The 23,461-nt window shown below is 38.0% G+C and overlaps 5 protein-coding genes across 5 annotated transcripts; 3 read left to right on the plus strand and 2 right to left on the minus strand.

The window, feature by feature from the left end:
* Positions 3,244-8,549, plus strand: LOC18591401 (U-box domain-containing protein 5). Its single transcript, XM_018126407.1, has 7 exons — positions 3,244-3,327; positions 3,652-3,768; positions 4,409-4,482; positions 5,043-5,225; positions 5,654-5,761; positions 5,996-7,125; positions 7,521-8,549. Exons 3-7 carry the CDS (start codon positions 4,429-4,431, stop codon positions 8,272-8,274), a joined length of 2,229 nt encoding a protein of 742 aa, XP_017981896.1. The 5' UTR covers positions 3,244-3,327; positions 3,652-3,768; positions 4,409-4,428; the 3' UTR covers positions 8,275-8,549.
* On the plus strand, positions 9,116-12,500 carry LOC18591402 (protein NUCLEAR FUSION DEFECTIVE 5, mitochondrial). Its single transcript, XM_007017503.2, has 2 exons — positions 9,116-10,555; positions 11,283-12,500. The coding sequence occupies exons 1-2, from the start codon at positions 9,470-9,472 to the stop codon at positions 12,333-12,335; spliced, it is 2,139 nt and encodes a 712-aa protein (XP_007017565.2). The 5' UTR covers positions 9,116-9,469; the 3' UTR covers positions 12,336-12,500.
* LOC18591403 (CBS domain-containing protein CBSX3, mitochondrial) lies at positions 12,712-14,416 on the minus strand. The gene is made up of 6 exons (XM_007017504.2): positions 14,333-14,416; positions 13,912-14,188; positions 13,719-13,800; positions 13,370-13,443; positions 13,238-13,298; positions 12,712-13,127 (listed from the first exon to the last, which is right to left on the minus strand). The coding sequence occupies exons 2-6, from the start codon at positions 14,179-14,181 to the stop codon at positions 12,985-12,987; spliced, it is 630 nt and encodes a 209-aa protein (XP_007017566.2). The 5' UTR covers positions 14,182-14,188; positions 14,333-14,416; the 3' UTR covers positions 12,712-12,984.
* LOC18591404 (AP2-associated protein kinase 1) lies at positions 15,063-17,076 on the plus strand. The gene has a single exon (XM_007017505.2). It carries the CDS (start codon positions 15,127-15,129, stop codon positions 16,834-16,836), a length of 1,710 nt encoding a protein of 569 aa, XP_007017567.2. The 5' UTR covers positions 15,063-15,126; the 3' UTR covers positions 16,837-17,076.
* Positions 17,052-19,475, minus strand: LOC18591405 (tubby-like F-box protein 5). The gene is made up of 5 exons (XM_007017506.2): positions 18,992-19,475; positions 18,533-18,911; positions 18,357-18,444; positions 18,109-18,241; positions 17,052-18,015 (listed from the first exon to the last, which is right to left on the minus strand). The coding sequence occupies exons 2-5, from the start codon at positions 18,884-18,886 to the stop codon at positions 17,349-17,351; spliced, it is 1,242 nt and encodes a 413-aa protein (XP_007017568.2). The 5' UTR covers positions 18,887-18,911; positions 18,992-19,475; the 3' UTR covers positions 17,052-17,348.

The raw sequence follows: 23,461 nt of genomic DNA on the forward strand, positions 1-23,461 counted from the left end.
CGTCAGCTATTCTTGTTGGCTCTTGCCATCTGAGGAAACGGTCCTCTGCAAACAGGTAGTCAGGCTATATCAATAATAATCAACTCATTGAAAGATCAAAGAAGAGACTGTTTATTTTACTTTTTCAACCAACACTGAAGCTTTGGCCACTGAATGATTTTCTGCTATATCCTAGACCTTTATTGCATTTAGGGTGCCAATTTATCTTGCTACATAAGGGTCTGGAAAGACCAAAGAAGAACAAACGAAGCATGAGGGAGAAAAACTCAAAACAAATTAATCATGAAAGGAGAAAAACGAAGCCTTTATTTACATTGGCCACAAGAAATTATATGATTATTGAGTACCCTTTATTCGGTATTGGAAATTCAATTTAAATACTTGAAGTATGTCAATTTTGTGTATTTCTTTTTCTTTTCCCCTACTTTTTGTGAATCAAACGAATTGTGGAAGATTCAATATATGCTATAATGGTTGATATTATAGCCTAACAGTAACAATTTTAAAATTTGTTTAAACTCGTTTGGTTTAGGGGTAATTAAATATCTTTATCTTATATTTTTGGGTGTCAAATGATGGGGGAATTTTAGACAAATAGCTTTGGTTCTTAGCTTGATATTGGCCATAGCAGCCAGAGAAGGGCCATGATATGTCGGGGTAAATTCGACGCCAGAATACTCTTATAACTCTTTTGGAGGAGAACCATGATATGACCGGGTAAATTCGACGCAAAAATACTCTTATAACTCTTTAGGAGGAGGGCCATGCTATAATGTTTCTTAGCTTAATGCCGTCAATTGAATCCTTCTCATCTCGACTTCTCAAGTCGCATCAGGCGAAAGTTAAGTCAGGGGGTTCCTTTCTATTTTCCTTGTGGAAATCGTGGCAGTGTGGGTCCTTTTTTATGATAGGAAGATTTGTGTGGACTGTTCCAAAAGTTTGAAAGATTTAAAAGTCTAGACCTATAACTTTTGCTGTACCTTTGTGGATATTGAATACCAGGACCAAAGAACCAGTTCCTTTTGAGCAGCTGGAGGAGTCTACTCCACTGACATACAATTCACTCTCTGGGCATTTAAAGGCATTGAGGACCACACTTGGAGGGGAATCTTTCAATAAAGAAAAGTATTTTGGGAAGCATGATTTTCATACCGTTGGATCTACTTGAAGAAAGTAGTAAAAAAGCGCGTTTTGCTCATGGAATGTCCCAAAAAGATAAGGAGCAGATGCTTGATGTTCGTGAAGCAACCAAATGGAGTGGAATTGTACAAAGTCTTGTAGCTTGAAGTGATTGAATTAGAAGCCTTTTTTGTGTCGAGTTGAATATCGGTTCAATAATTTGGCCACCAATTAATTTAAAAGCCCTCCTTCGAATGACTTTGCCTTGTTTTTATTTTTATAGAGAAGATATGGGCATAGGTCAGAGATTTGTGAGTGGCTAAGCTAGAGCATAAATGCATAATTGTGTTGTTCCTCACTGATGCATACAAGGAAAGATTCTAAAGTGTCATTCCCTTTTCTATGCCACCAAACCCTCTGTTTTAAACAAAGAGGTTCGATCCATGCCCCGACGATTGTTCTTAGTCCCTGTTGACCAGGTTTGGGACAATAGAGTCAAGAGTTTATTGATGTCTGTCCCCTGGACAGTAAAGTGCCACGTTAGTTCAAACGACCAAAGTGGAGATTATCTTCATCATCCGAATAATGGCATAAATAAGAAATATCACCGAAGAAATAATACTTTGTTCATTATCGAGAATTCTGCTTTTAATCTGCTTTAGAGTCCAAAAGGGTTGGAGGGAAGAACACCGGGTCCTATTGTTTTTGGTGACTTCATTGGGTGGTTTGTGTTTTTTGCTAAGGTTCCAATAATCTTTTTCCGTATCAGTTTATAGGCTTTGTTCACTACTGCTTCGGTGCATATATTGCATTGCTCTGCCATGTTTATTTGGACCGACCACAACTTGATACAAGTGAAAGCTTGATGCTTATATAAATTTAAGAATATCTAATATGGCAATATTTCATAGTAACTTCTTAGGAATGGCATTGGAGTGAGAAGAACAAGTTTGACCACCCATAATGGAGTAGACCACAGACCTTGCTCATAGCATCCTTGTTGCTTAAAATTCTTAAGGAGCCTCGCACAAAATGAGCATGAGCCCTTTGATGCAGAACTGCAGATGTACTAATCATTGCCATGGGCTTAGATTCTAGTCGCCAGGGAACTACAAAGTATTTCTGTGGTTATTGATCCTCTAATGTTGAACTTTTTCCAGACGTTTGCTCATTTGATTCCTTCCATGGACGAGACCTATTAAAGCAGCATTAAAGTTTCAAGTAATCCTCGGATGTACCATCTCAGTGAAATTTCTTGCGTGCAAACAGCCATTTCAGAGTTTCCATTGGCCATCGGGTACTTTTCTCTTGCATGAAATTGCCGATACTTACATAAACCCTTCTGATATTTATTTCTAATGTCCCAAAAAAAGTAGATGAAAAGAATGTTAGAAATGTGTAGCTGAAACTCATACTTGGCAGGATACAGATAAATGAGTAGAAACGTACTTCTAATGGTAGTGCATGCTGCTTATCCTGTGGGTTAAGAACCAATAATAATTAAAAGAGCGATTGAAAATGAGATGACCTGCAAAATTTCCAATAATTCCACTATTTGAAGGCCGCAGCGTGAATTGATTAAGACATAATTTGTTCTTGTTCTAGGTCCACTCCAGGGTCATCGAGATGCCTGCTTTTAAGGTCTTCTGTTTATTGGTTCAAGATTCGAAGGGAAATTCTGTCGTTGCAAACGACACTGGCCTATTACCTATGTGACAATGAAAGTTGTTTTAACTTCTAGCTTGCGTCTGTTTACTGTTGTTTCTTGGCGGCTGGCACACGTTTAAGAATCTCTATACGAAAGATATCTTAAGGTTATGGTGCTCGTAATTAGTGTTGACCGTTGACTTCGTTTATCAGTGACTTAATTAAAATTACCATCCTTAACATATGTAGTTACCAGTTAGTTATTATACCATTTACGGTTTCAATAGGATCATAGATTCAGGGTTCTGATTTCATAAGTGGCAGAAGAAATAAATATGTTATTGAAAAACACCATGAAAAGAAAACCCCCCCAAAGGAAAGGTAGATATAGTACATAATAATAAACTTAAACTTAAGTCTAACTTTGGTGATATATATAGAGAGAGAGAGAGAGAGTTAGTGGCGTTACCGCCCATTTTCGTTTTTTAACCTTCTTTCCCATGTTGGAAGAAGTCAACGTGCTGAGAGTACCATTGTAGCGGGCCTTAAAGCAGTCAAAAGGTAGATGGACAGCCTCTCTCTCTCTCTTACGGGTACTTAAACGTGCTTCTGGAAACTTTCTTGTTGAAATGTAGGGTTTGACCGATGAACTGCTTTCTCCTCAGGAAGACAGTAACAATTTTCCTCATAAACTGTGTTTCCTTTTATATTTTATTGTATAAAAGTATAAAACGGTTCAACAGCAACCACTTCGACGGCCATGGGGTGCTTATAGATTATATTTTCATCGGGATTGCTTTCTTTACTAGAATCTTTTCCTTCTCTTGGCCAACTGATGGGGTGCATGTTAGAAAAGCTGGTATTTGAACTGTGTTATAATGACAGGAACTTCTTGACGTTAAGAAGCTGATAGTTTTGCAATTTATTCTCTGTTCATTCTGGTGTTTCTATATTGGGTCTTCTGTGGAGCTCACGCTGAGTTTTTGCCAGTAGAGTAACTGGGTAAGTTTTCTTTTTAATTATATTGTAACTCTATCCTTTAACTTGTAAGCAGTGATTTACCTACTGAAATATTTAGTAATCAAACTGATTATGAGCATGCATATCATAGATGCCGTTTTGCTTGATTTTCAGTTCCTCGAGAGCTTGCCTTTGCAATGAATTTTAGCCCCTGCTTGTGGTTATGTTTTAACTTCACCTAAGGAGTCACGATCTTGACTTGGTTGCATATAAAGATACGTTGAAGCTGCCTCCTAATCATTACAATTTGCTACCAGAATTTTGTTGCTCTGGCAATGAGGCCAAAATGACCTTAGTTTGCTTTTATGATTACAACCTTTTACTTCATAGAAATTTTTGTGACGTTTAGATGAGCCTCTTTCGGTCAGTATTTTAACTAGAAAGATATTAAACAAGAAACCTTTATACTCTTAAGTATTTATGATGTAAACTATTTATTTGACTTGGTTCACAACCATCCTCTGGTTTTCATTCTTTCTATTTAATTTTCTTAGTAGACTACATAATTTTGGTGAAATAATTGGTGGAAGTATTCATGTAACTGTAATTCAAATTTGTAATGGTGTATTATGCATATATAACCGTCTCTCTGAGGACTCAAATTGTTTTGGTCAATGTGCAGAGTGAGGATACTTTTACAAAATGGAATTTCGTGCTGCTGAGAGTGTTGAGCTTCCATATTACAGTGCCATTAAGGTAAATCTCAACAGCTTTATCCAGCTTTTGGACCATATTTCTTTGATTTACTTTTTCAAGAAGAATCGGGTTTAATATAGTCTAGTGTTTTCAGTAAAAATCCTAGAGCATCTCAAGTTGAATTTAAGAGTGAAAATATATAGGATACTTTGTAAGAAAGGGCACCGGATTTTTAATTTTTGGATTTCTCATCAGTTAAATATCTAATTTGTTTGAACTTCATGAAAAAACGTTTAGTTCTCCTCACTATAGCATAATAGAATCACACTCAGATTTCTCTAGCTGAACGGATGGTTTCATTTTGGCTTTGAATGATTTGGGCTGCCTTCAGAATTAGGTACATATGACTTGCCAGTTGTTAATCACTAGAGTCCAGGAGAATAGATATTAGAAGAGATCCCCTTTTGAAAGAAACTTAACTTCTGTTTTTGTCCCAAAAAACAGAGTTATATTTATTTCCCTTTCTAGTCATCAATTTCAAATTCTTGCTTTATCTTTCCATACTGAGAAGGAAGCCAGTTTAGTAGTATTTGTTTTTCTGACAATTGCAGTGGATGCAGGTGCATCGCTTAATGTGCTTGGAGCTCAAGAAAATCATTAATAGCATTTCGCACATGTTTTCTGATCTTGAGTCTGCTCGGCCATGCACATCAGGAATGCAGGCATTATGCTTATTACAATCGGCAGTGGATAAAGCCAAGTTACTAATCCAGCACTGTTCTGAATCCAGCAAACTCTACTTGGTACTTTCTTTTTTAATTGTTACTTTTCTGTTTGTAAAATAAATAAAAGACATGCATGAAATGAATGCCTGCTGAATTCAGAAACTAATAGCACTAGTCCCAGGTTGTTGTTTTATTATCAAATTTATACCAATGTTACATTCATGCAGCATATAATTTTTGTTTTCTAATCAACCAAAATGGGCTGTTAAGAACACCATTACATTCTTGATATATTCATCCTCCAGTTGCATTCTTTTGTTCACCATGGTAAGCATTTAATTTCAAATATCTTGGCAGTTTAAATTCACATTGCCATTTGGTTTGTAACTGTTAAATTTATGCAGTAAGTTATACACACAGAGTTTAATCTATAATCAAGTGAATTTATCATTATCAGGTTTCCGTAGACATTATTTGGGTAATAACTCTATCAATGAAATATTTAGGCAATTACAGCTAAAGCGATACTCTTGAGGTGTGATAAAATTCGGAAAACTTTGGCGATTTCTATGAATCAAGTTCAAGATATGGTTCCACCATTGTTGGCTGAAAAGGTATGTAATACTTTATGAATTTTTCTTTTTCCATTTTTTTTAAATTTGCTGGCGGGTGAATTGTAAAGTGCTTGATTTGCTTGTGTTATTCCATGTATTATTTGGTGCTGTTGTTACTTTAGTGGTGGAAAGATATATATTGGAGAACTTAAATTTTATGTACTATGTTCATTCTTTTTCAGCCTTTTTCTTTAAAAACTTTCCTTAATTGTATTTGGGAATTTTTGTTTACAGATATCTAGAATTATAGATGAACTTAGGAGTGCAAGTTTTCCTGTAGAACCTTCGGAATATGAGGCTGGTGCAGTCATACTTGAACTGCTTCAACAGGACACATCTGCATCAGGCTCCAAACTCCAATCAGAAATTGAGGCTCTTCAACTTGCAGCTTTGAGGCTGAACATTTTATCTCCTTTTGCTCGTTTGATAGAGGAAAGATCTATCAAGATACTACTTGGAAAAGTCCATGATAGGGAGACAATGAAGTGGAAAATCTTGAATTATCTTTTATATCTTCTGAAAAAACATGGAAAGTTAATTTGGCAACTCCAATCTAAAATCACCAGTCCTCCTGAGGAAGACAACTATTCTTCATCCATGGAGCAGAAGCAAGGAGTGGGAAAAGAAGAAGATGAGACTCCACCTAATGACTTCTTCATTCCTAAACCTCCTGAGGAATTCCAATGCCCTCTTTCTATGAGACTGCTTTATGATCCTGTAATTATTGCTTCTGGCCAAACATTTGAACGAGTATGGATAGAGAAGAGGTTTAATGAGGGCAATCAGATATGCCCTGTGACGAAGACAAGGTTGGAGCAGTTGTCCATCACTCCAAATTTAGCAATGAAAGGCCTCATTTCAAAGTGGTGCTTGAGGCATGGAATCAATATTCCTGAACATGCAAAACCAATCCCTTCACTGCCTTCCTCATGGGAAACTTCTTCCAGGTCCATTGCTAGCTTTGGCAGTTCAGTGCTTGGGTTGCAACTTCAAATAGGAAATGTCTCAATTGGCTCGATGAGTACTGGTTCTACTTTGGATTCGTCTGACAGGACACGCAATGATGAGGTTGCTGCAGATTCTCACTGTCAAAGATGTCATCTCTCTTCTATGACTTCAAGTAGTCATGACATCAATGCAGCCTTTCTTTCTGAACTCGATAAATATTCCTGGAAATCTAAATGCAAGGCTGTTGAAAAGGTTAAAGGCCTTCTAGAAGACAATGATAAGGCCAGGCGTTTGACATTTTCAGGTAGTCATGTCAATCCTGTGATTACATTTTTGAAGGATGCAAACGAAATGTGTGATATAGAAATGCAAAAAGATGGAGCAGAGGTGCTTTTAGCAATTTTGAGCAGTAACAGGTAACATTCATATCTCGCATCCTTTTTCCTTCATTAGCTACTTAGGTGTTGTCGGTAAACACATTTCCAAGTTTAGAGAGAAATAATCAGACCTGAAGGGGCCATGTTAGAATCAATGCTTGGATTTTTCTTTAAAAAAGGTTAATCCATCTTTAGAAAATGTACAAATATTGCAATAAATAATGTGCAATTATTATGCGGAGACTAAATGCAGATGATAGAAAATAGGTACATGTGTAAGGAGCCAACAAGCATATTGGTTTCTCTTAATGTTTTCATGTACCTAACTTTATAATGACACCCTTCGGTAATAATTGATTGCATTGACTATATTACACAAAGTAAAGACACTACTAGTTTACTAGTTTGATAAAAGTATGTGTTGTTACCTGCAGAATCGAATTACCTCCCTGTCATGAAGATGTTATCTATTTGTTGGCATCATTGTTGGATTCTGAACCGGCTCGAGAGTCCCTTGCAATAATGGAAGTCTTATCCTGGCAACAGTACTATAAGTCCAGAATTGTGGCATCTGGCGTATTGCCTTCCATCCTAAAAGTCCTTGACACTACAGCCACAGAATGTTACACACTTGCAATGAAGATCCTACGTAATTTATCAGATTGCAGTGATGTTGGTTACCATATTGCATATTTGGGTTATATCCCCAAGCTGGTTTCTTTTCTTGAGGACTCGAATGTTGCAGGCTATTGCATTGAGATCATAAACAATATATGCAATATCGACCAGGTTAGATTTGAAGTTACTGAAGCCAATTTATTTACTTCAATAGCCAGACTCTTGGAAGACGGTAAGAAGGAGGAACAGGAACTTGCTGTCGATGTCCTTCTGTCTCTATGCTATGAGGATACAAGGTATTGTCAAATGATAATGACAGGAAGCATAATTCAATCCTTGTTCAGCATACATCGCAATGGCAGTTCCAGAGCAGAGGATAACGCATTTCACCTGATCGAACTCGTGGAACATATGACGAGAAGTGATGCGTCTCAATGTTCAATTCCTAGCTTCATCCTGAGTCAAGAGAACTCACACATCTCCAGCAGCAATGAAGGTAAAACATCATCTTCCAAGGCTTTTGGATTTCTCATAAAGAAGGTATCAAGGTTTTTACGTGGCAAGTGGTGAGTTTCCCCTTTTGAATGGCTTTCCTAATTCAGAACCCAGGATGCTAGCCCAACCCATTAACTGTAGGAATCGGGGATTAGCCAGGAAATTTTGTTTGCTCCATTTTGATCTTTATAGTAATAGCGCTGTAGTTTCTCATATTCCCATGCTTTCTTTTGTATAGAATGCTTTTTTTTCTTCTGTTTCATATATGTAATTTAATGTGTGAAATTTGTATTGTTATAGTTTTAACATTATTTTAGATTACTTTATATTTACACTCTAATATTTAGGTCGGTATATGAAGAGAAGAGTTCGAATTTTTTTTTAAATAAAAAAAAGCATTATTTCAGATTATTTTCTAAAATAGGCTATATTTCATTTATGAGGTAATAACATATGATTAATTGATAAAATATGAGTATTATACATTAATAGAGTATTAAAGAAGAAAAGCAAGATTTTAGTTTAGATATTTACAGAGGAAGAAAAAAAGTGGTTGAGAGAAGAGTAATTTTACTTTTAAGGGTATGTTTTGATACACAAAATCAGTATATTAAATCTATATTGTATCATAATATGTATTTTCATTTCAAATTGTAATTCAATATCTTATTTTTGGATATTCAAATCAATCAAATAATTTGTTGATAACTCATATTTAAGTAAATAAAAACAATATACAAACTTTATGCCAATTCCCAAGGTTTTAACTTTTAAACATATTAATAACGACAATTATAAAAATTTAAATGGCTAAATGAAATTCTAGAAATTTCGAAAATGAAATAAATAGCTACACTGATATTTAATAAAGAATAAAAAGAAAAGTAAATTGAATATTTAAAAAAGGGATAAGAAAAGAAGAGGCAGAAACCGAACGAAAAGCCCTAATCATCATCACTCCCCCCCCACTAAACCCCTCAAATCCTAGCCGTCCATTTCAACGCTTTACGGGCAAACGCCGGCGCTTCTTCTAATTTCAGATCAGCCTACGCCCGTCTCTCTCGGCCGGTTGCCTTTTCTTTTTCTCTTTCCAGATAACCAAACAGACTGGCTACACTCTCACTAGCTGATTTCCGTACTTCATTTCATCTCAATTTTTTTTTATTCACAGGTATTTTCAGTTATAATCAGTGTTTCGTTTGTTCCTTTTTAGGGTTCTGAGGAATCTAGACTATCTAGTATTAGAGTTTTGACTATTTTTGTAGTAGCCATGAACTTGAAGCATTTAATTTCTGGGAAAACAATCAATAATTTATCGAAAATCAATGGAAAATCAATCTCTTATAATCCCAAAAAGTTGTCAACCATTGCCGCCGCAAGGTCTCCTCCCCTTTATTCGTTAAGTAGTGGTCAAAGCTCTGCTTTTCTTCGAAACCGTAAACCCATTTTCCCTTTTGTTAGATATATTCACTCAACCCAAGAAACTAAGCTAAGTTATGCTGGTGTTGAAGCAAAACTTGTGTCTAGTGATTCTGAGGAAGAGGAGGATGGAACGGTGAATGAGTTTTTATCGCGATTCGTTTGGATAATGAGAGGGAAGTTATCCGATGCTTACAGGGATTGCAATGAGGAGACAATTGATGGGATGCTTTTGATTATTGTTGGGAAGGTTGTGGAAGAGATGGAAAAGGGTGGTATTCAGCAGATGCTTGATTCTGCAGTGGCAATGCCATCACAGGATTTTAGTGAAGATTTGTGGAGGACGGTATGGGAAGTGAGTAATATGGTGTTGGAGGATATGGAGAAGGCGAGGAAGAAGGAAAAGGTAAAGCAGTTTTTGCAATCCGAAGAAGTGAAAGAAATGTGTCGGTTTGCTAGTGAAGTTGGGATTCATGGGGATTTGTTGAGGGAACTCCGGTTTAAATGGGCGATAGAGAAGATGGAAGAGAATGATTTTTATAGGAGTTTGGAACGTCTTAGGGATGAAGAGCAACCCAAGGATGGAAAGACCTTTGATGAACAGGCTGTTGTAGCCGAGGATGAACAAAGGGTTGTATCTCTTCCGAAAAGAAAGGGAAAGCTAAAGTATAAGATCTATGGACTGGATTTATCAGATCCTAAGTGGGCTGAAGTTGCTGATAAAATTCATGAGAGAGAGGCAATGGTTTGGCCTCAGGAGCCAAAGTCATTATCTGGGAAGTGCAAATTGGTCATAGAGAAAATCCTTTCATTAAAACAGGAGGATGATCCATCACAGATTTTGGCTGAATGGACAGAGCTTTTGCAACCTAGTCGTGTTGACTGGATCAGTTTGCTTGATAGATTGGAACAACAGAATCCTGACATACACTTAAAGGTACAGTTTTCTTAATGTTCAGCTCATGTTGTCACACATTTTGCATGCTTTCCTGTTGACATCCCTTATTATTGAAAAAATATGGCGTTATCAGTGTTGAATATTTCTTGTCCTCCATAAGTTGGTGATATATCAAAACATGCCAAAAAAAAATGAAGTTTTAGACCTTTTTCTTCCTGGAGATCATAAAAGTACCATCTGAATACATTATTGATATTGTTTTGCTTCCCATATTGACCATCTTGATAAGATCGGCATTTTAGTTTGAAAAGCAGTTTGTTGAGAATATTAGTTGACTTTTGTCTCTTAGTCGAAAGGTTCCTGTAGACATGCTTTTTGGGGATATTTATTTCCATTTCTTGTTTTATATATTTATATCCTGTTCATACTAGTACTAGAGCACCAGCATTTAACTGAGGGTGAGAAGTCTCTTGTGTAGCATTTTACCTCTCTTTAGATTGTATTTATAAGGATAATTAATATGAAGAACAAGAGAGAAATCACAGATCCTTGGATGCAGGGGTCTGTTTGAAGGAAGAGTCAAGAGTCCAGGATAAATTATATATCTTTTTATGCTACATTTTGTTCTATTTGCATTTGGATGCATGTTTATTATCACCACCTGTTTGAATAACATGCATGTAAATAAGAGTATTTCCGAAATTAAATTTCTGATTAGTGGAGCTACGAATTCTGAAGTTGTTATTATGATGTTGAATATTTATAGGTAGCAGAACTTGTCTTGAGCGAAAAATCTTTCCAAGCCAACATTCCTGACTATAGAAAACTGATTGATGCCTATGCTAAAGAGAATCGCATAGAAGATGCTGAGAGAATCCTTAAAATGATGGTTGAAAATGGTGTCATGCCGGATATTTTAACTACCACAGTTCTGGTTCACATGTATAGCAAAGTGGGTAATCTTGATCGTGCTAAAGAAGCATTTGAAAGCTTGAGGAGCTATGGCTTCCAACCAGACATGAAGCTCTACAACTCAATGATCATGGGATATGTTAATGCTGGCCAACCTAAGTTGGCTGAGTCGTTGATGAGAGAGATGGAAACAAGAGACATCAAACCCTCAGAGGAGATTTACATGGCATTGCTTCGGTCGTATGCTCATAGTTGTGATGTTATCGGAGCTGGACGAATTGCAATCACCATGCAGTTTGCAGGATTCCAACCGACTATGGAGTCTTGTTCATTGCTTGTTGAGGCATATGGGCAGGCTGGTGACTCCGATCAAGCTAGGAGCAACTTTAACAACATGATAAAACTTGGCCACAAGCCTGATGACAAGTGTACTGCTAGCATGATTGCAGCTTATGAGAAGAAAAATTTATTGGATAAAGCCTTAGACCTTCTACTGCAGCTGGAGAAGGATGGTTTTGAACCTGGCATTGCCACATATACAGTTCTTGTGGATTGGTTGGGTAAGTTGCAGCTGGTTGATGAGGCTGAGCAGCTATTGGGCAAGATTGCTGACCTGGGTGAAGTTCCTCCATTAAAGGTTCATGTAAGCCTCTGTGATATGTATTCAAGGGCTGGATTTGAGAGAAAGGCTCTTCAGGCTCTTGGAGTTTTGGAAGCAAAGAAGGATGAATTGGGGCCCCACGAGTTTGAGAGAACTATACATGCACTAATAGCAGGTGGTTTTGTGAAGGATGCTCGAAGGATCCATGGGCTGATGGAGGCCAGGGGCTTTACTGCATCACAGCAATTAAACTTTGCCCTATCGGTATCTCAGACTCACGGCCCTAGACGGCCAACAATGGGATAGCCTTGTCATTAACATGATTCAGAAACCTTTGCATGCAATCGATCATCAATGGGATGGTTAGTTAATTTAGATATCTTAGCATACTGAGAGGTCAGTGGAATGTACTTTGATGAAGAGGTGAGATAAGCTATGATGTTTTGTTGATCTAATTTTCTTTTGAGACTTGGCTGTGGTTCTCATTATTGATTTTTTTTTCTCCCCTTTGTGGAATCACGGTATTTTTTGGTAACAATCATCGGATAGATGTAGGTTGCTTTCCCCCATGGTAATGCAAATTTGTTGTTTTCCTAATGTTTGCATCTAGATGGCAGATTATGCTAATCTCACATATATAATAGCTCACACTAATGTAGGTGTGTGCTTTTCTAGAATTTTTGCTATGTAATTTTCATCTTCATTGATCATACAGGAAGAGGTATTTTTGCAAGTTGGCACCATCTTGGCAGCTATACAAATATGTGCAGCTGCATACCCTTGCCATTTGTCATTCATTTCTTCTGTTTGCCCTTTTTATTTATTAAAAAAAGGGGGAAAATGAAGAAAGAAATGAAAGAATGATCAGTGTAAGTAAAGTACAAAGTTTGGATAAAGTGAATTTGATGTCGTTGCTCCTGTTTGAATACTGGCAGCCAAACTTTGGTAGCATTCTCTAGTAGTACTCTCCTCTGATGAACTCGTTCAGTCGCTTTAATTCTCCTTCTTGTTGTTCCACCACTGCTCGGACAACGTCTACAATAGAAACCATGCCGACTATTTTCCCATCTATGACTGGAACATGCCGGATGTGATTGTCTGTGATGATTCAGGATAGTCATTTCTTCTCTTAAATCAAATGTAAAGTGAGTTTTGATTCCATCTTCCATGTGTTCAGATCACAGAAATCACCATACAAACTAGTTTACCTGTCATAAGTTGCATTGCTTGAAGAATGCTTGTATCAGATGTCACTGTGATTAACTTGTTCTGTTGACAAATGATAGTTCATGACAGGTTAAATCATAAGAAAAAGAGAGTTTTGCAAAGAGGGAAATTACCTCCTTGGTCATGATTTCCCCAACTCTGGTGTATTTAGGTGATCTTCCCTGCCCAATTATCTTCCTCAGGTAGTCTTTTCAGTCATCCATTCCAGCATTAAGAAATTAACAGGCCTCAAAGTTAGAAAAATTTATACAGAAATTCCTGGTTATAGTTAAACTTTCATGTTGATTATCTGAAGTCAATATTGGATGATGGTTTCTCGTTGAGACCGTGACAATGGGCCCCTAAGCCTTTAGAACACGAATTTCGTTTGTTTTATATCCCGGGGAGCCTAGATACTGATGAACTTTGTCGTTTGACTCTGGATTCTGAGGCAACATAAGGGAATGTTATGCTGATCTTTACCTCTTTCTGTGATGATTCCTGCAATATGTTGTTGCTCTCCAGGTTTCAAAACCAGCAATGACCCAATGTTATATTCTGCCATCTGCAAAATTTCCTTGTTTCTTTTAGTAAACAATCTCCAAACCATGTCAACAACTTGGTGAAAAACAGGTGTCCATTTTAGTTTCTGAAAAGATTGTTGGTTGATACCTACATTCTTCATGGCATCATCAACATTGTCATTGATGCGGCACCAAAGCCAAGACCCAACTTTTTCTTCTCCCTTGGTCATCAGCACGTCTGCTACTGTCATGTTTTCTAATCCCTTCTCTTGCGTTCCCAATGGTGAAGGAGAGGAAGTCACGCACCCAAAACGGGAGAACATGTTTTTCCCCTCAATGGAGATTCTGCCTAGTGAATTCTTTAAAATCGAAAGCTTAACTGTTTCCTGGCATGATCTTAGTCCTCGGATAAGCCCTTGCATTTTGGCACTGTAAAATCAAGATTACAGAACTTTTTAATAATTTAATTTAAACCCTTTTTTACTATGACAATGAACAATTTAAAAGTGTATGTATAGATTTATAATGCTTAAAAATGAAAGAAAAAATAAAGTGAGAAGTTGCATTACATACCTTTGATGAACAGCTGGTATTGGGACTGTGGGGAGCTCCTTTGACAATGAAGCTAGGGATTTCAATGGTGAAGAAGCAAGAATATCTTGTCTTAAATTTATATTGAAGGAATTCTTTACTTGATTAAGTAGATGAAGTTAAAGGACAAATCTTGGGTTTTTGCTTTTCCATCTTGCTGGAATGTTCCTTGCCTCCCTGTTAGGCATTACCACGGGAAGCTAACAATTGCATCAATGGATTAGAAAAGTAGAATAAAGTATGAAACTTTCTCCCAAAGGTTTTGTTTTTCTTCTGAAATTGAAGAAGATAGAATCAATGTCTTGGGTTGTTTGCGTTGAATTTTCACTTGTGAGTAGGCTTGAAATGAACCACGTGGAAGAATGATTATGCTCTTTAAGCAGACATTGAGGCAAGTAAACAATCGGAATGCCTTTAAGAAAGGAATAACAACTCCTGGTCCTGTAGCATAAACTCAGGGCAACAGAGACATGGAACGTATGAAGGGCAACGAAAGCTAGATGCTATCCCTTCCAGACAAGGAAATCCTGTCTAAAGAATCCAGAAAGTTTCACAAATGATTATGTCCTTTTATAAAAGAAAGAAGAAAGTTGGGATTGTGAACTAGAAGAAAGTCACAAATGCAACATGACTCGTAGACTTGGAGTTTCCAAGGCATCAAACTCGAACCCTATATATGCAGACCTCACATCAGCCTTGAGTCATCATCAGCAAATATCCCAAATACCTTCCATCTCCATTGTTATTCATTGTTATTTTTCTTTTTCTTATCAGATATGGGAGATCAGAGGCAAATGTTTCGTTTTCGACTCCCTTGGCTATCAGCAGCTACTGCTCCGCGTCCTGCAGCTCAACCACAACCTCGACCTGCAGCTCAAACTCAAGCCCCTGCGCAGCCAACCACTACCATCCCTATCCAACGGCCACCATTTCGGCCTGCAGGGATCGCCCCGGTACAGACCACTCCTAGCCAGGGTCAAGCACCACCACAAAAAACAGAACCTCCGCCAGCCGCAACTTCACGTGCAGCCACTGAAAGCAAAGCTACTTTACGGCCAGCATCACCGCCTCGCCTGACAACTCAAATCAGAGCTGCCTCAGTTCCACCATCACCATCTCCTAGAGCCACTGAAACTCAAGTCACTTCTCAGCCAGTAGCACCAACTCGTGCACCCACACAAGCAAGGGCTGCCTCTGTGCCTCCCTCCCCATCTCGCATTGCTTCCCAGCCCCAATCAACAGCGCAGACAGTGTCCGAGCAACAATCTCCATCCCGTTTGGCCTCTCAGCCACCAGGCCAAACATCTTCACAACCCTCTTCTCCATCACGTAGAGCCACGCAAGGAAGGTCTCAGCCTCCAAGTTCTACTCTACCCCCATTATCTGCCTCACAAGAAACCACCTTTCGACCATTTGGCGTGGCAGTAGAGCCTTCACAGGCATCAGCCCAAGTAAAAGAAGTTGCACCAATTATTGCAGCTACAGAAACACCTTCAGCACCACTAAAGCCAAAGGAAAGGGAAGAAAGAAAAAAGGCTGCTGAAGAACGGAGGAAAGCAAAAACAAAGGGTTCAACTTATGAAGAGCCAGAGCAGAGAACAATTACTAAACTTCTTGCTGCAGCAGCAGATGCTGGGACAAAAACCAGAGAGCTACTGGGGGCAGCTTTTGAGACAGGAATAAGACACCAGGAAAAGCAAGAAGATATTGAACGAAAGAAGACATGGACAACCTCAAGCACTGATGAAAAACAAATCAAAACTGTGAGTTCAACATATCCAAAAGAAGGGAGCACGCCAACTAATTCTCATCAAAAGCATGCCACCTCCACTTGGGAACAAGTTCCCCTGCACAAAGAGATCAGGGAAGATATTTCTAAGTTTGTTCATAAGATGGCCACAGGGCAACCAAAGCTGCCTACAGATGAAAAATCAATCGCTGTTCTAACCCTAGCAGGAGAAAACAGAGGAGCATCATTTTATATGGGTTCAGAATCAGCCAAAAAGGATGGATTAGTCCACATTCACCGGGGTTATAAGATCAACCCAGATGACAGCCCTGATGCGACTACCACTGATGGAGAAGGAAGCTCCAGGGGAAGAAAGCCTAAGGATTCAATGACCAGAGAAAATCCAGCACCAAGAGCATATGTCAATAGTAACACACAGAGCATCAATAATTCAGTTGTGTTTGAAAGTTCTGTGAACGAAAGAAATCCTGGCGTTCATCTGGAATTTTTACAAAATTCAGCAGAACCAACCATGTCTAATGCAAAGGCAGGGCCTCTTGAGACACGCAAGGCTGAATTTAACGTTACCCCAGCAGAGAAGCTTACATATGAGCCCACAGTAAGAAGAAGATGCCTCAGAGGGCTTTTTGCGGAACCAAGTGACTCGGACCCTGATAATCCTGAAAAGCCTCGGCGACATGGTTGTCGCTACAGCTGCGGGGAGAAGAACAAAGAAACAGAGATAGGGGTTCTCTGACCGTATAATTTACCTATCACTTTGCATGCAGCATGTGCATGCGTGATAAAAAGAATGATTATGATAAATTGATAATAAGGATGCCATATTGTCCAAAATCAAGCTCCTGAGCCCAATGGCTTTCGTATTTTCATGTTATATTATTATGTAATGTAAAACCCAATGCACTTTGTACTGCAATTTGCAATTGAATACCTACTTATAGAGGGAAAAAGTTGCTATAACAACATAGTTCTCTTATACATTGCGCGATGTTAAATATAAAATTCGCAGAATGTGATGAAGCTACATGCTCAGGGGAAGAGTCTGGAACTTAGCTTTTTAAAAATTAATAGATACTAAAACTTAGAATACATGTGTGTAACCCTCATTACATAGAACAAGGATGCGGAGTAACAAAGGCTGTTACTGACGAAAATGGCAAAGCCTGATGTGTTTCCAAAGAGAATATGTACAACCAAATTGTAGTGAACACTAGCATCATCATGCCCGTAGAGGTAACAAGAGAATTGTTATTCACAAGCAGGTTTTGTGTCGAAGCTGCTTAAGCAAATTGCAAAGGCTTGGAAGGCAGAGAGTGGGTATCGATAATCCATGGTGAAAATGTCCTTACCAATCTTCCCAAATTGCAGTATCACTTTTTCTTGTTCCACTAGGGTAACATTTTGGCTTGGCTCCACAGCAGCCACCAACTGGAAATTCTTTACAGAAGCCACTGTAACTCGTCCTTTAAAATTAAGGCACCAACACTGCAACTGTTCATGCCATCTAGGAGCTTTATTTCTCAAAACCAGGGGTGCACTTTGCACTGATTTTAGAGGCTTACCAGAGCCAGTTGAGTTGCATCCAACTCGTAGCCTTTTTCCTTTTGAACCTAACAAGGGAGAAGAATGTTGATCAAGGCAATTTGTGAATGCCATTGGAGTTGGAGCAGTTCCTCCTTCTTCAATTGCGGAGATGGGGATCGAGTGCATGGTACACTGCATTCTCCTTGGACCTCTGGTGCGAAGAACATTGAGCTCATAAGATATATTGGCTGTGTTATAGTTACTCAAAGGTACCCTGTGAGGCACCTGACTCGAATGAATTTTCTTATGGGATTGACAACTGGATTGGACTGTAGAGTCATCTGGAGGTTGACTGTCGAATATGTTGAACTTGGTTCCCAGGAAATTAGACCTGTTAAAGCTTCATTCTTAAATTGCACGCACAAAAGAACAAACCAGTCCTTCAAAAAGAATAAAAGATAATCTTAGAGATTTAAAAGCTTACCTGAGCTTTCCAATATAAGCATTGCTTGATCTAGAGAAATCATCTCCAACTAAGGATATCACAAAATCAGTACTGGTAGCCCTTCTGATTTTTTTGGCTGCCAGTAACAGTTTACTCAAATCACCTGACAGAGCTGCAAATGATAGATGCATTAATAAGCCGAAAAATATAGTTTTAAGAATCAAAACACCCAAAACAAATAATCTCCATACACAAACAAAAAAAAAAGATGAAAAAGGAAAAATTACCAGGACTGAGACCCATATATAATCGATATGTTGAAGTTGCTCTTTCCCTCCTAATATAGCATTGAATCGGAGTATCCCTTGGTCCAGGCTACACCAAAAAAGGCCCAAAGCTGAGTACTAACTAACAAACCGGATTTTCAATAGTAAAGGGCAAAATAAAAAGGATTAAACTTTACCTGCTTTAAAGAGATGGGGAAAGTTAAGAAGCCACACTGTTCAGGTGTCTTAACAAGCTCTTTAGTAATTTCCCTCCATGACCGACAAACCGAAGCACAAGCAACCACATCTCTCCTTCCTGGCCAACATGTTTCCCTTGCTTCCACTCTTTGTATTATATCTAAAAGTAATTCCGGAGGTAAATTTGCCCATTGCCCTTGTTCAATTAATGCAGTTGAAAAACCAGATGAAGAAGAAGAAGAAGAAGAAGCTTCAGGAGCGATATGCGCTCGCCCACGCCGAAGCTTATGCTTCCTCTCTGAACTTTTCTTTGATATGTTTCCAATCTCCCGAACAAAGCTTTTTATAGGCATTTTTTCAAATTTTGACCTACCAGAGCTTAAGAAAGAAAAGGATAAATTCAATCAGGCAAAATGTTTTTAAAGAGTCTGCTTTTCTTTTTCGGTTTCGAAGCTTACCTAAGAGGTGAGGATTTTCTGCTGTTCTTGGATCCAAACTGAAAGGAGAAACCTTTGACACAAACAAAAAATCTTCAATATGTTGACAGGAAGATCTGGAAAATGTCAGAAATTTACAGAAAGGAGAGACAAATTCATAGGAAAAACACGAAACGGAGACAGAGAGAAGATCGAAGAAACAATGGATCGTGGAAAGAAGAGGAGAGGCAACAATGGAGAATGTACTCAATCTCCAACGAAAGAGAGGAAGAGAGAGAGAGAGAGAGAGAGAAAGAGAGAGGATCTAATGGGATTCGAAACCTAGAAACTGTCAACCGTTTTTTTCAAAACCTTCATCGCCGGCGGTTTGTTCGTTTATTTATTTTCTCTCTCTCCCTCTCTCCGCCTCTCTCCGTCGCTGCCACCGCCTCAAAGCTGCTCTGCACCAGCGGCTACCACACAATGAAAGCTCTCTTCTTTTTCCGCTTCGATTCTTCTATCTCATCTTCTAATTTAAACAACTTGTGATTTTCGGAAAAAACGGTTCTTTTTTTTTAATTTTCAATTTTGTCCGTTAATTTAATTGGCGGGTTTTTTGTGTGTGTTTTCAGAGTTAGAAGGAAATTGCGCTCGGGGACGCGTGGCAGACAAAAGAGACATTGGGCCCCTTTCAATTTTATTTTGCCTGATTAAGAAAAACCCATGATTAATCTACTTAATTATTATTATTATTATTATAAATGATGATAATCATGTACATAAAATAAAAATATGGCCAAATAAAATTCTTTGAAAATGTTTTTAATATTTTTTACACACATTACATTGAATTTTAATATATAGTTTTCAATAAAAAAATTGTTATGGTTACTTTATTATGTTTAATTAGTATGATTAGAATCCTCTTTTTAACTTGTATTTAAATTAAAAATTTTCCTTTATTTAATAATTTTAAAGAAAAATAATAACTAGATGTTATAATCACGAGGCTCTTTGGAATCAAAGAGTCCCTCGTGATTCCCTAGCATCAAAGAATATTTCAATCTTCAAAAAGATTTCGTTTATTAATACCAATTGGTAATTAGTAAAGTAAATACTGTCTTATCCCCAAATAAGTCTTTGAGATTCACAAGATATATAATTTTGTTTATTAAACTTGTTGATATGTTTAAATATATTAATCATGAGAAAGCTAAGTTTATTATGTTACTAATGTCATGTAAAACTAATTTAATTATTTTAAAAAATATGTTAATCACGTCATATCATATAATGAAGATAACAAACGTATTTTTATATGTATTTTAAATCTTAATCTATTTATTTATATGAAGATTGATATTTTAATTAAATATGACATGATAATGACTCATTAACACAAATTATTAAGCGTACTTCAGAAACACTCTTACATTCCCCACCTTCCAGGGAAACAACTCGAAGAAAGAAAAGAAAGAAGAAAATTCATGCAAACATGAGACGTGATGTGAACAAGACTATGAGCTTTTGTATTCGATGTTTTTGCTGTTCATTGAAACGTTTAGGAGACAAATGGAGATGCATTATACTGGGTTGATCCAAGGCCACTGTCAAGGTTGACATGACCAAAGACCAGAGATCGGAGACTTACGAGAGGGGCTCTTTTAAGTCACTCCTGGAAGCTGCATGTATGCAACAACCGAGATCGGTGGAGTCTAGTTACTTATTTCCCCCGCACGAGTGGATCGTAGCTAGGTTCTCTAGATTCGTAGAGCATGCGGAAGGCGACGAGCCCGAGCCCCCACGACTCTTGACAACCGAGTCGGTGTCAGATGAAGGATAAGTTATGGTGAAAGTTGAAACGTAAGAGGTCTCACACTTGCACGTGCCACAGGCACATAGTTCAATCATTAGTCATTTTTGTCTCGGTCAATAATCAAAGGGCCTTGTTCCTCAGGGACCTGAACCATTGATTTCGATTCGTGGGGCTTATTAGATAGAGAGAGAGCTAATGGGAGCTTTTCTTAATAATGATAGCTTATCTTTAATCTGCAGAAGTGGCAGAGAGTGGGGAGCATCTAATCCTGTCATAATTCACTGAGAAAGTGGCAGGTTAATTGTGGGAAAATCCATGTGAACTAAACTTAATCAGTCCAGTTTCCATCAGGAAAAAGAAAAGCTTATGCAGGAGCCTCAATGTACTTCGTCCATGGGTTTAAACCCTTGACCGTTTTACATCATTTCTACCCGAAAAAGAAAATGTTTAAACAGACCCACAAGAATATTTATTGCTATATTATTATAGCAGAAGTATATAAAGATAGGCAGCATGAACAAATTGTATGATTACTGTCCCCTCCATCGGCTGTATTCTTCACTCCAAAAGCTATACCAAAATACATGGGAATCATGATTCATTCTGTCAAGGCATGCTTGAATTAAAGCTAAGGATGGCCTTTCCTCTTTTCTACACAAAAGAAAAACCATTTTGTTGCAGAGTTAAATTTCCTCTTTTTTTCAAGCAGAAATCAATTATTAGGACTTGATGTTAGCTGTGGCTTTCGAAACAGGCCATCCAAACATTAGGGTCCACTCACCAACTGGCGAAACCTAGATGCAATGGAGGAGACCTCGACCAGACTACTGAGACTGCTGCTAGTGATTTTAAATAGTAGTTCGTGTTCTCTTCCATGGGATTTTTTGTTTTTGGGGATTTCTTTGCTAATATCAAAGGAAATTTATAAGCAATTCATGAGTCTAGTGGGGTTTATGCTGTTGGTGGCTGCTGGCTACAGACTGCCACTAAATCCTGCGTGATCTGATGGAATTTGGTACCTGAAAAATGGTTCTCCAGCTCAGATACAAACGCTTAGAATAACAATGACAAGGCGAGTGAGTCTTGGCTCGACAACTACAATGAGCTGCATGAATCAAATTGGTTCGAGAAAATTGAAGTGCTAAGTTAGGTGCCTGTCTGTTTGTACCATACAAGAAGAAGAAAAAAAAAGAAAGGGGACCGGTTTGCTTTAGTTACGAATTCTTCTAGCTTTTTGTCATACCAAAACAAATAAATGCAGCCAAAGCTAAGGATGAGGTCAAGTAGAAGCAAAGCAAACTATTGATTGTGTCTTTTAAGACCTATCATCCTGAGGGAAGTGAAATGTGGAGCCCTTTTCTTCTTCTTTTCTCTTTCATGTATAGCACTGTGGCATTGCCAATTTGGCTTTGAAATCATGTTGTTGCAGTTGGAAGTTTGCCAACTGGTAGGAGATGCCCACAAGGACAAAAAATGTGGGTGGTGCATCGGCATGAACTTGATCGGCATATTCGACCTGGATAAGGTTTGGTGTTAGGGAACTATAGGCTAGCTCCCATCAAAAAAAGAGTTTTGTTCTTGATTTGATGATGAGTATGGATGCCAGAAATTAATTCAGAGTACATGCCAGCTAAACCTGCCAAATTTCTGTCCCTACTCACCCAATGCCTTTGATGACATGAATAAATGGTTTACTCTGTTTGGTAGCCCACATAAATTTATATGGCTTCCTTGCTGAAAGCTACTCATTTGAGAATAACTGGCGTTGAATTTTGATGGGTTGAATTCAGTGGCATTCAAGAAACCAGGTTGGGTAGGTCATACTGGCTGCTGCAGTCCAGATATTTGAGTGGAATAAGCCTTGAAAAGTATTCTCTTTCTGTCCAAAATCTGCGCTGTAAACTCACCACTGAAAAGAGAGTAAGTCTTTATTAATCGTGGGTTTGATCTAATTTTGTGTTAAATTTATTGGATTGTATTAATTTCTTTCTTTGTTCTTTTAAAAAGAGTGAGAAATTTGAAGCTCTTTGCAATGATGAAACGAGGATGGGACAGAGAATTCTTCAAAAAGACAACACTGGTTTAAGGAGCCATCAAGAGCTCGTGAAGGTCTCTAATTATTAACAGTCATGAGACCATGCATACCCCAATGATGAGCAGGTAAGTGAGGATTTGACTCAAGCTGGAACCTTTTTTTCCATCTTGGTAATGAAAAACAAAGGAGAAAGTAAACCCACTTTTGTTCTTTCCCCTAAGCTTTTTGTCATGTCATTCTCTTTATTCCTCTAGATTCTAATTAATGGTTTGATTTTCTTGCTTCAATATCATTCACTGAGGCACTGCTGACTAAATTCAGATGGGAATTTGCACAGGATTTAGGAAGGTCGGTGAGAAAGCAAAAGCAAAAGCAATGCTCCAAGGCTCTAGCTAAACAAAAGTGAAAAAAGCTCCTTGCAGCCAATGGAAAACAAATGGAAAACTTTGTTTTCCCTGTACATGTAAAAGTCTATGGACATTGAATATTGGGCCTAAGCAAGGTCAAGATCTGATATTCTTCACAAACTGATTGAGCTTGGACTCTGGATACCTTTTCAGTCCATTCGTATATTGGACCTTAACCACTGGCTTGAGACAAAAGGCTTGAGACAAAAATAGGAAAATATACAGAGAGCCCAAGCCTGGCAAAGGTCAGAGGG

Source organism: Theobroma cacao, chromosome 8 (assembly GCF_000208745.1).
Source record: "Theobroma cacao cultivar B97-61/B2 chromosome 8, Criollo_cocoa_genome_V2, whole genome shotgun sequence".
Taxonomy (NCBI): Eukaryota; Viridiplantae; Streptophyta; class Magnoliopsida; order Malvales; family Malvaceae; genus Theobroma; species Theobroma cacao.

Excerpts from the sequence above, each read along its gene's own strand:
- LOC18591401 (XM_018126407.1), top strand. The coding sequence starts at position 4,429 with ATGGAATTTCGTGCTGCTGAGAGTGTTGAGCTTCCATATTACAGTGCC. Across the intron at positions 5,762-5,995 it reads CACCATTGTTGGCTGAAAAG|ATATCTAGAATTATAGATGA; the intron begins GTATGTAATACT and ends TTTTGTTTACAG. Across the intron at positions 7,126-7,520 it reads GCAATTTTGAGCAGTAACAG|AATCGAATTACCTCCCTGTC; the intron begins GTAACATTCATA and ends TGTTACCTGCAG.
- LOC18591402 (XM_007017503.2), top strand. The coding sequence starts at position 9,470 with ATGAACTTGAAGCATTTAATTTCTGGGAAAACAATCAATAATTTATCG. Across the intron at positions 10,556-11,282 it reads ATCCTGACATACACTTAAAG|GTAGCAGAACTTGTCTTGAG; the intron begins GTACAGTTTTCT and ends GAATATTTATAG.
- LOC18591403 (XM_007017504.2), bottom strand. The coding sequence starts at position 14,181 with ATGCAAGGGCTTATCCGAGGACTAAGATCATGCCAGGAAACAGTTAAG. Across the intron at positions 13,801-13,911 it reads TTGATGATGCCATGAAGAAT|ATGGCAGAATATAACATTGG; the intron begins GTAGGTATCAAC and ends GAAATTTTGCAG. Across the intron at positions 13,128-13,237 it reads AGCAATGCAACTTATGACAG|ACAATCACATCCGGCATGTT; the intron begins GTAAACTAGTTT and ends GAATCATCACAG.
- LOC18591404 (XM_007017505.2), top strand. The coding sequence starts at position 15,127 with ATGGGAGATCAGAGGCAAATGTTTCGTTTTCGACTCCCTTGGCTATCA.
- LOC18591405 (XM_007017506.2), bottom strand. The coding sequence starts at position 18,886 with ATGCCTATAAAAAGCTTTGTTCGGGAGATTGGAAACATATCAAAGAAA. Across the intron at positions 18,445-18,532 it reads TCCCCATCTCTTTAAAGCAG|CCTGGACCAAGGGATACTCC; the intron begins GTAAAGTTTAAT and ends TTTTTGGTGTAG. Across the intron at positions 18,242-18,356 it reads ATATATGGGTCTCAGTCCTG|CTCTGTCAGGTGATTTGAGT; the intron begins GTAATTTTTCCT and ends TATCATTTGCAG.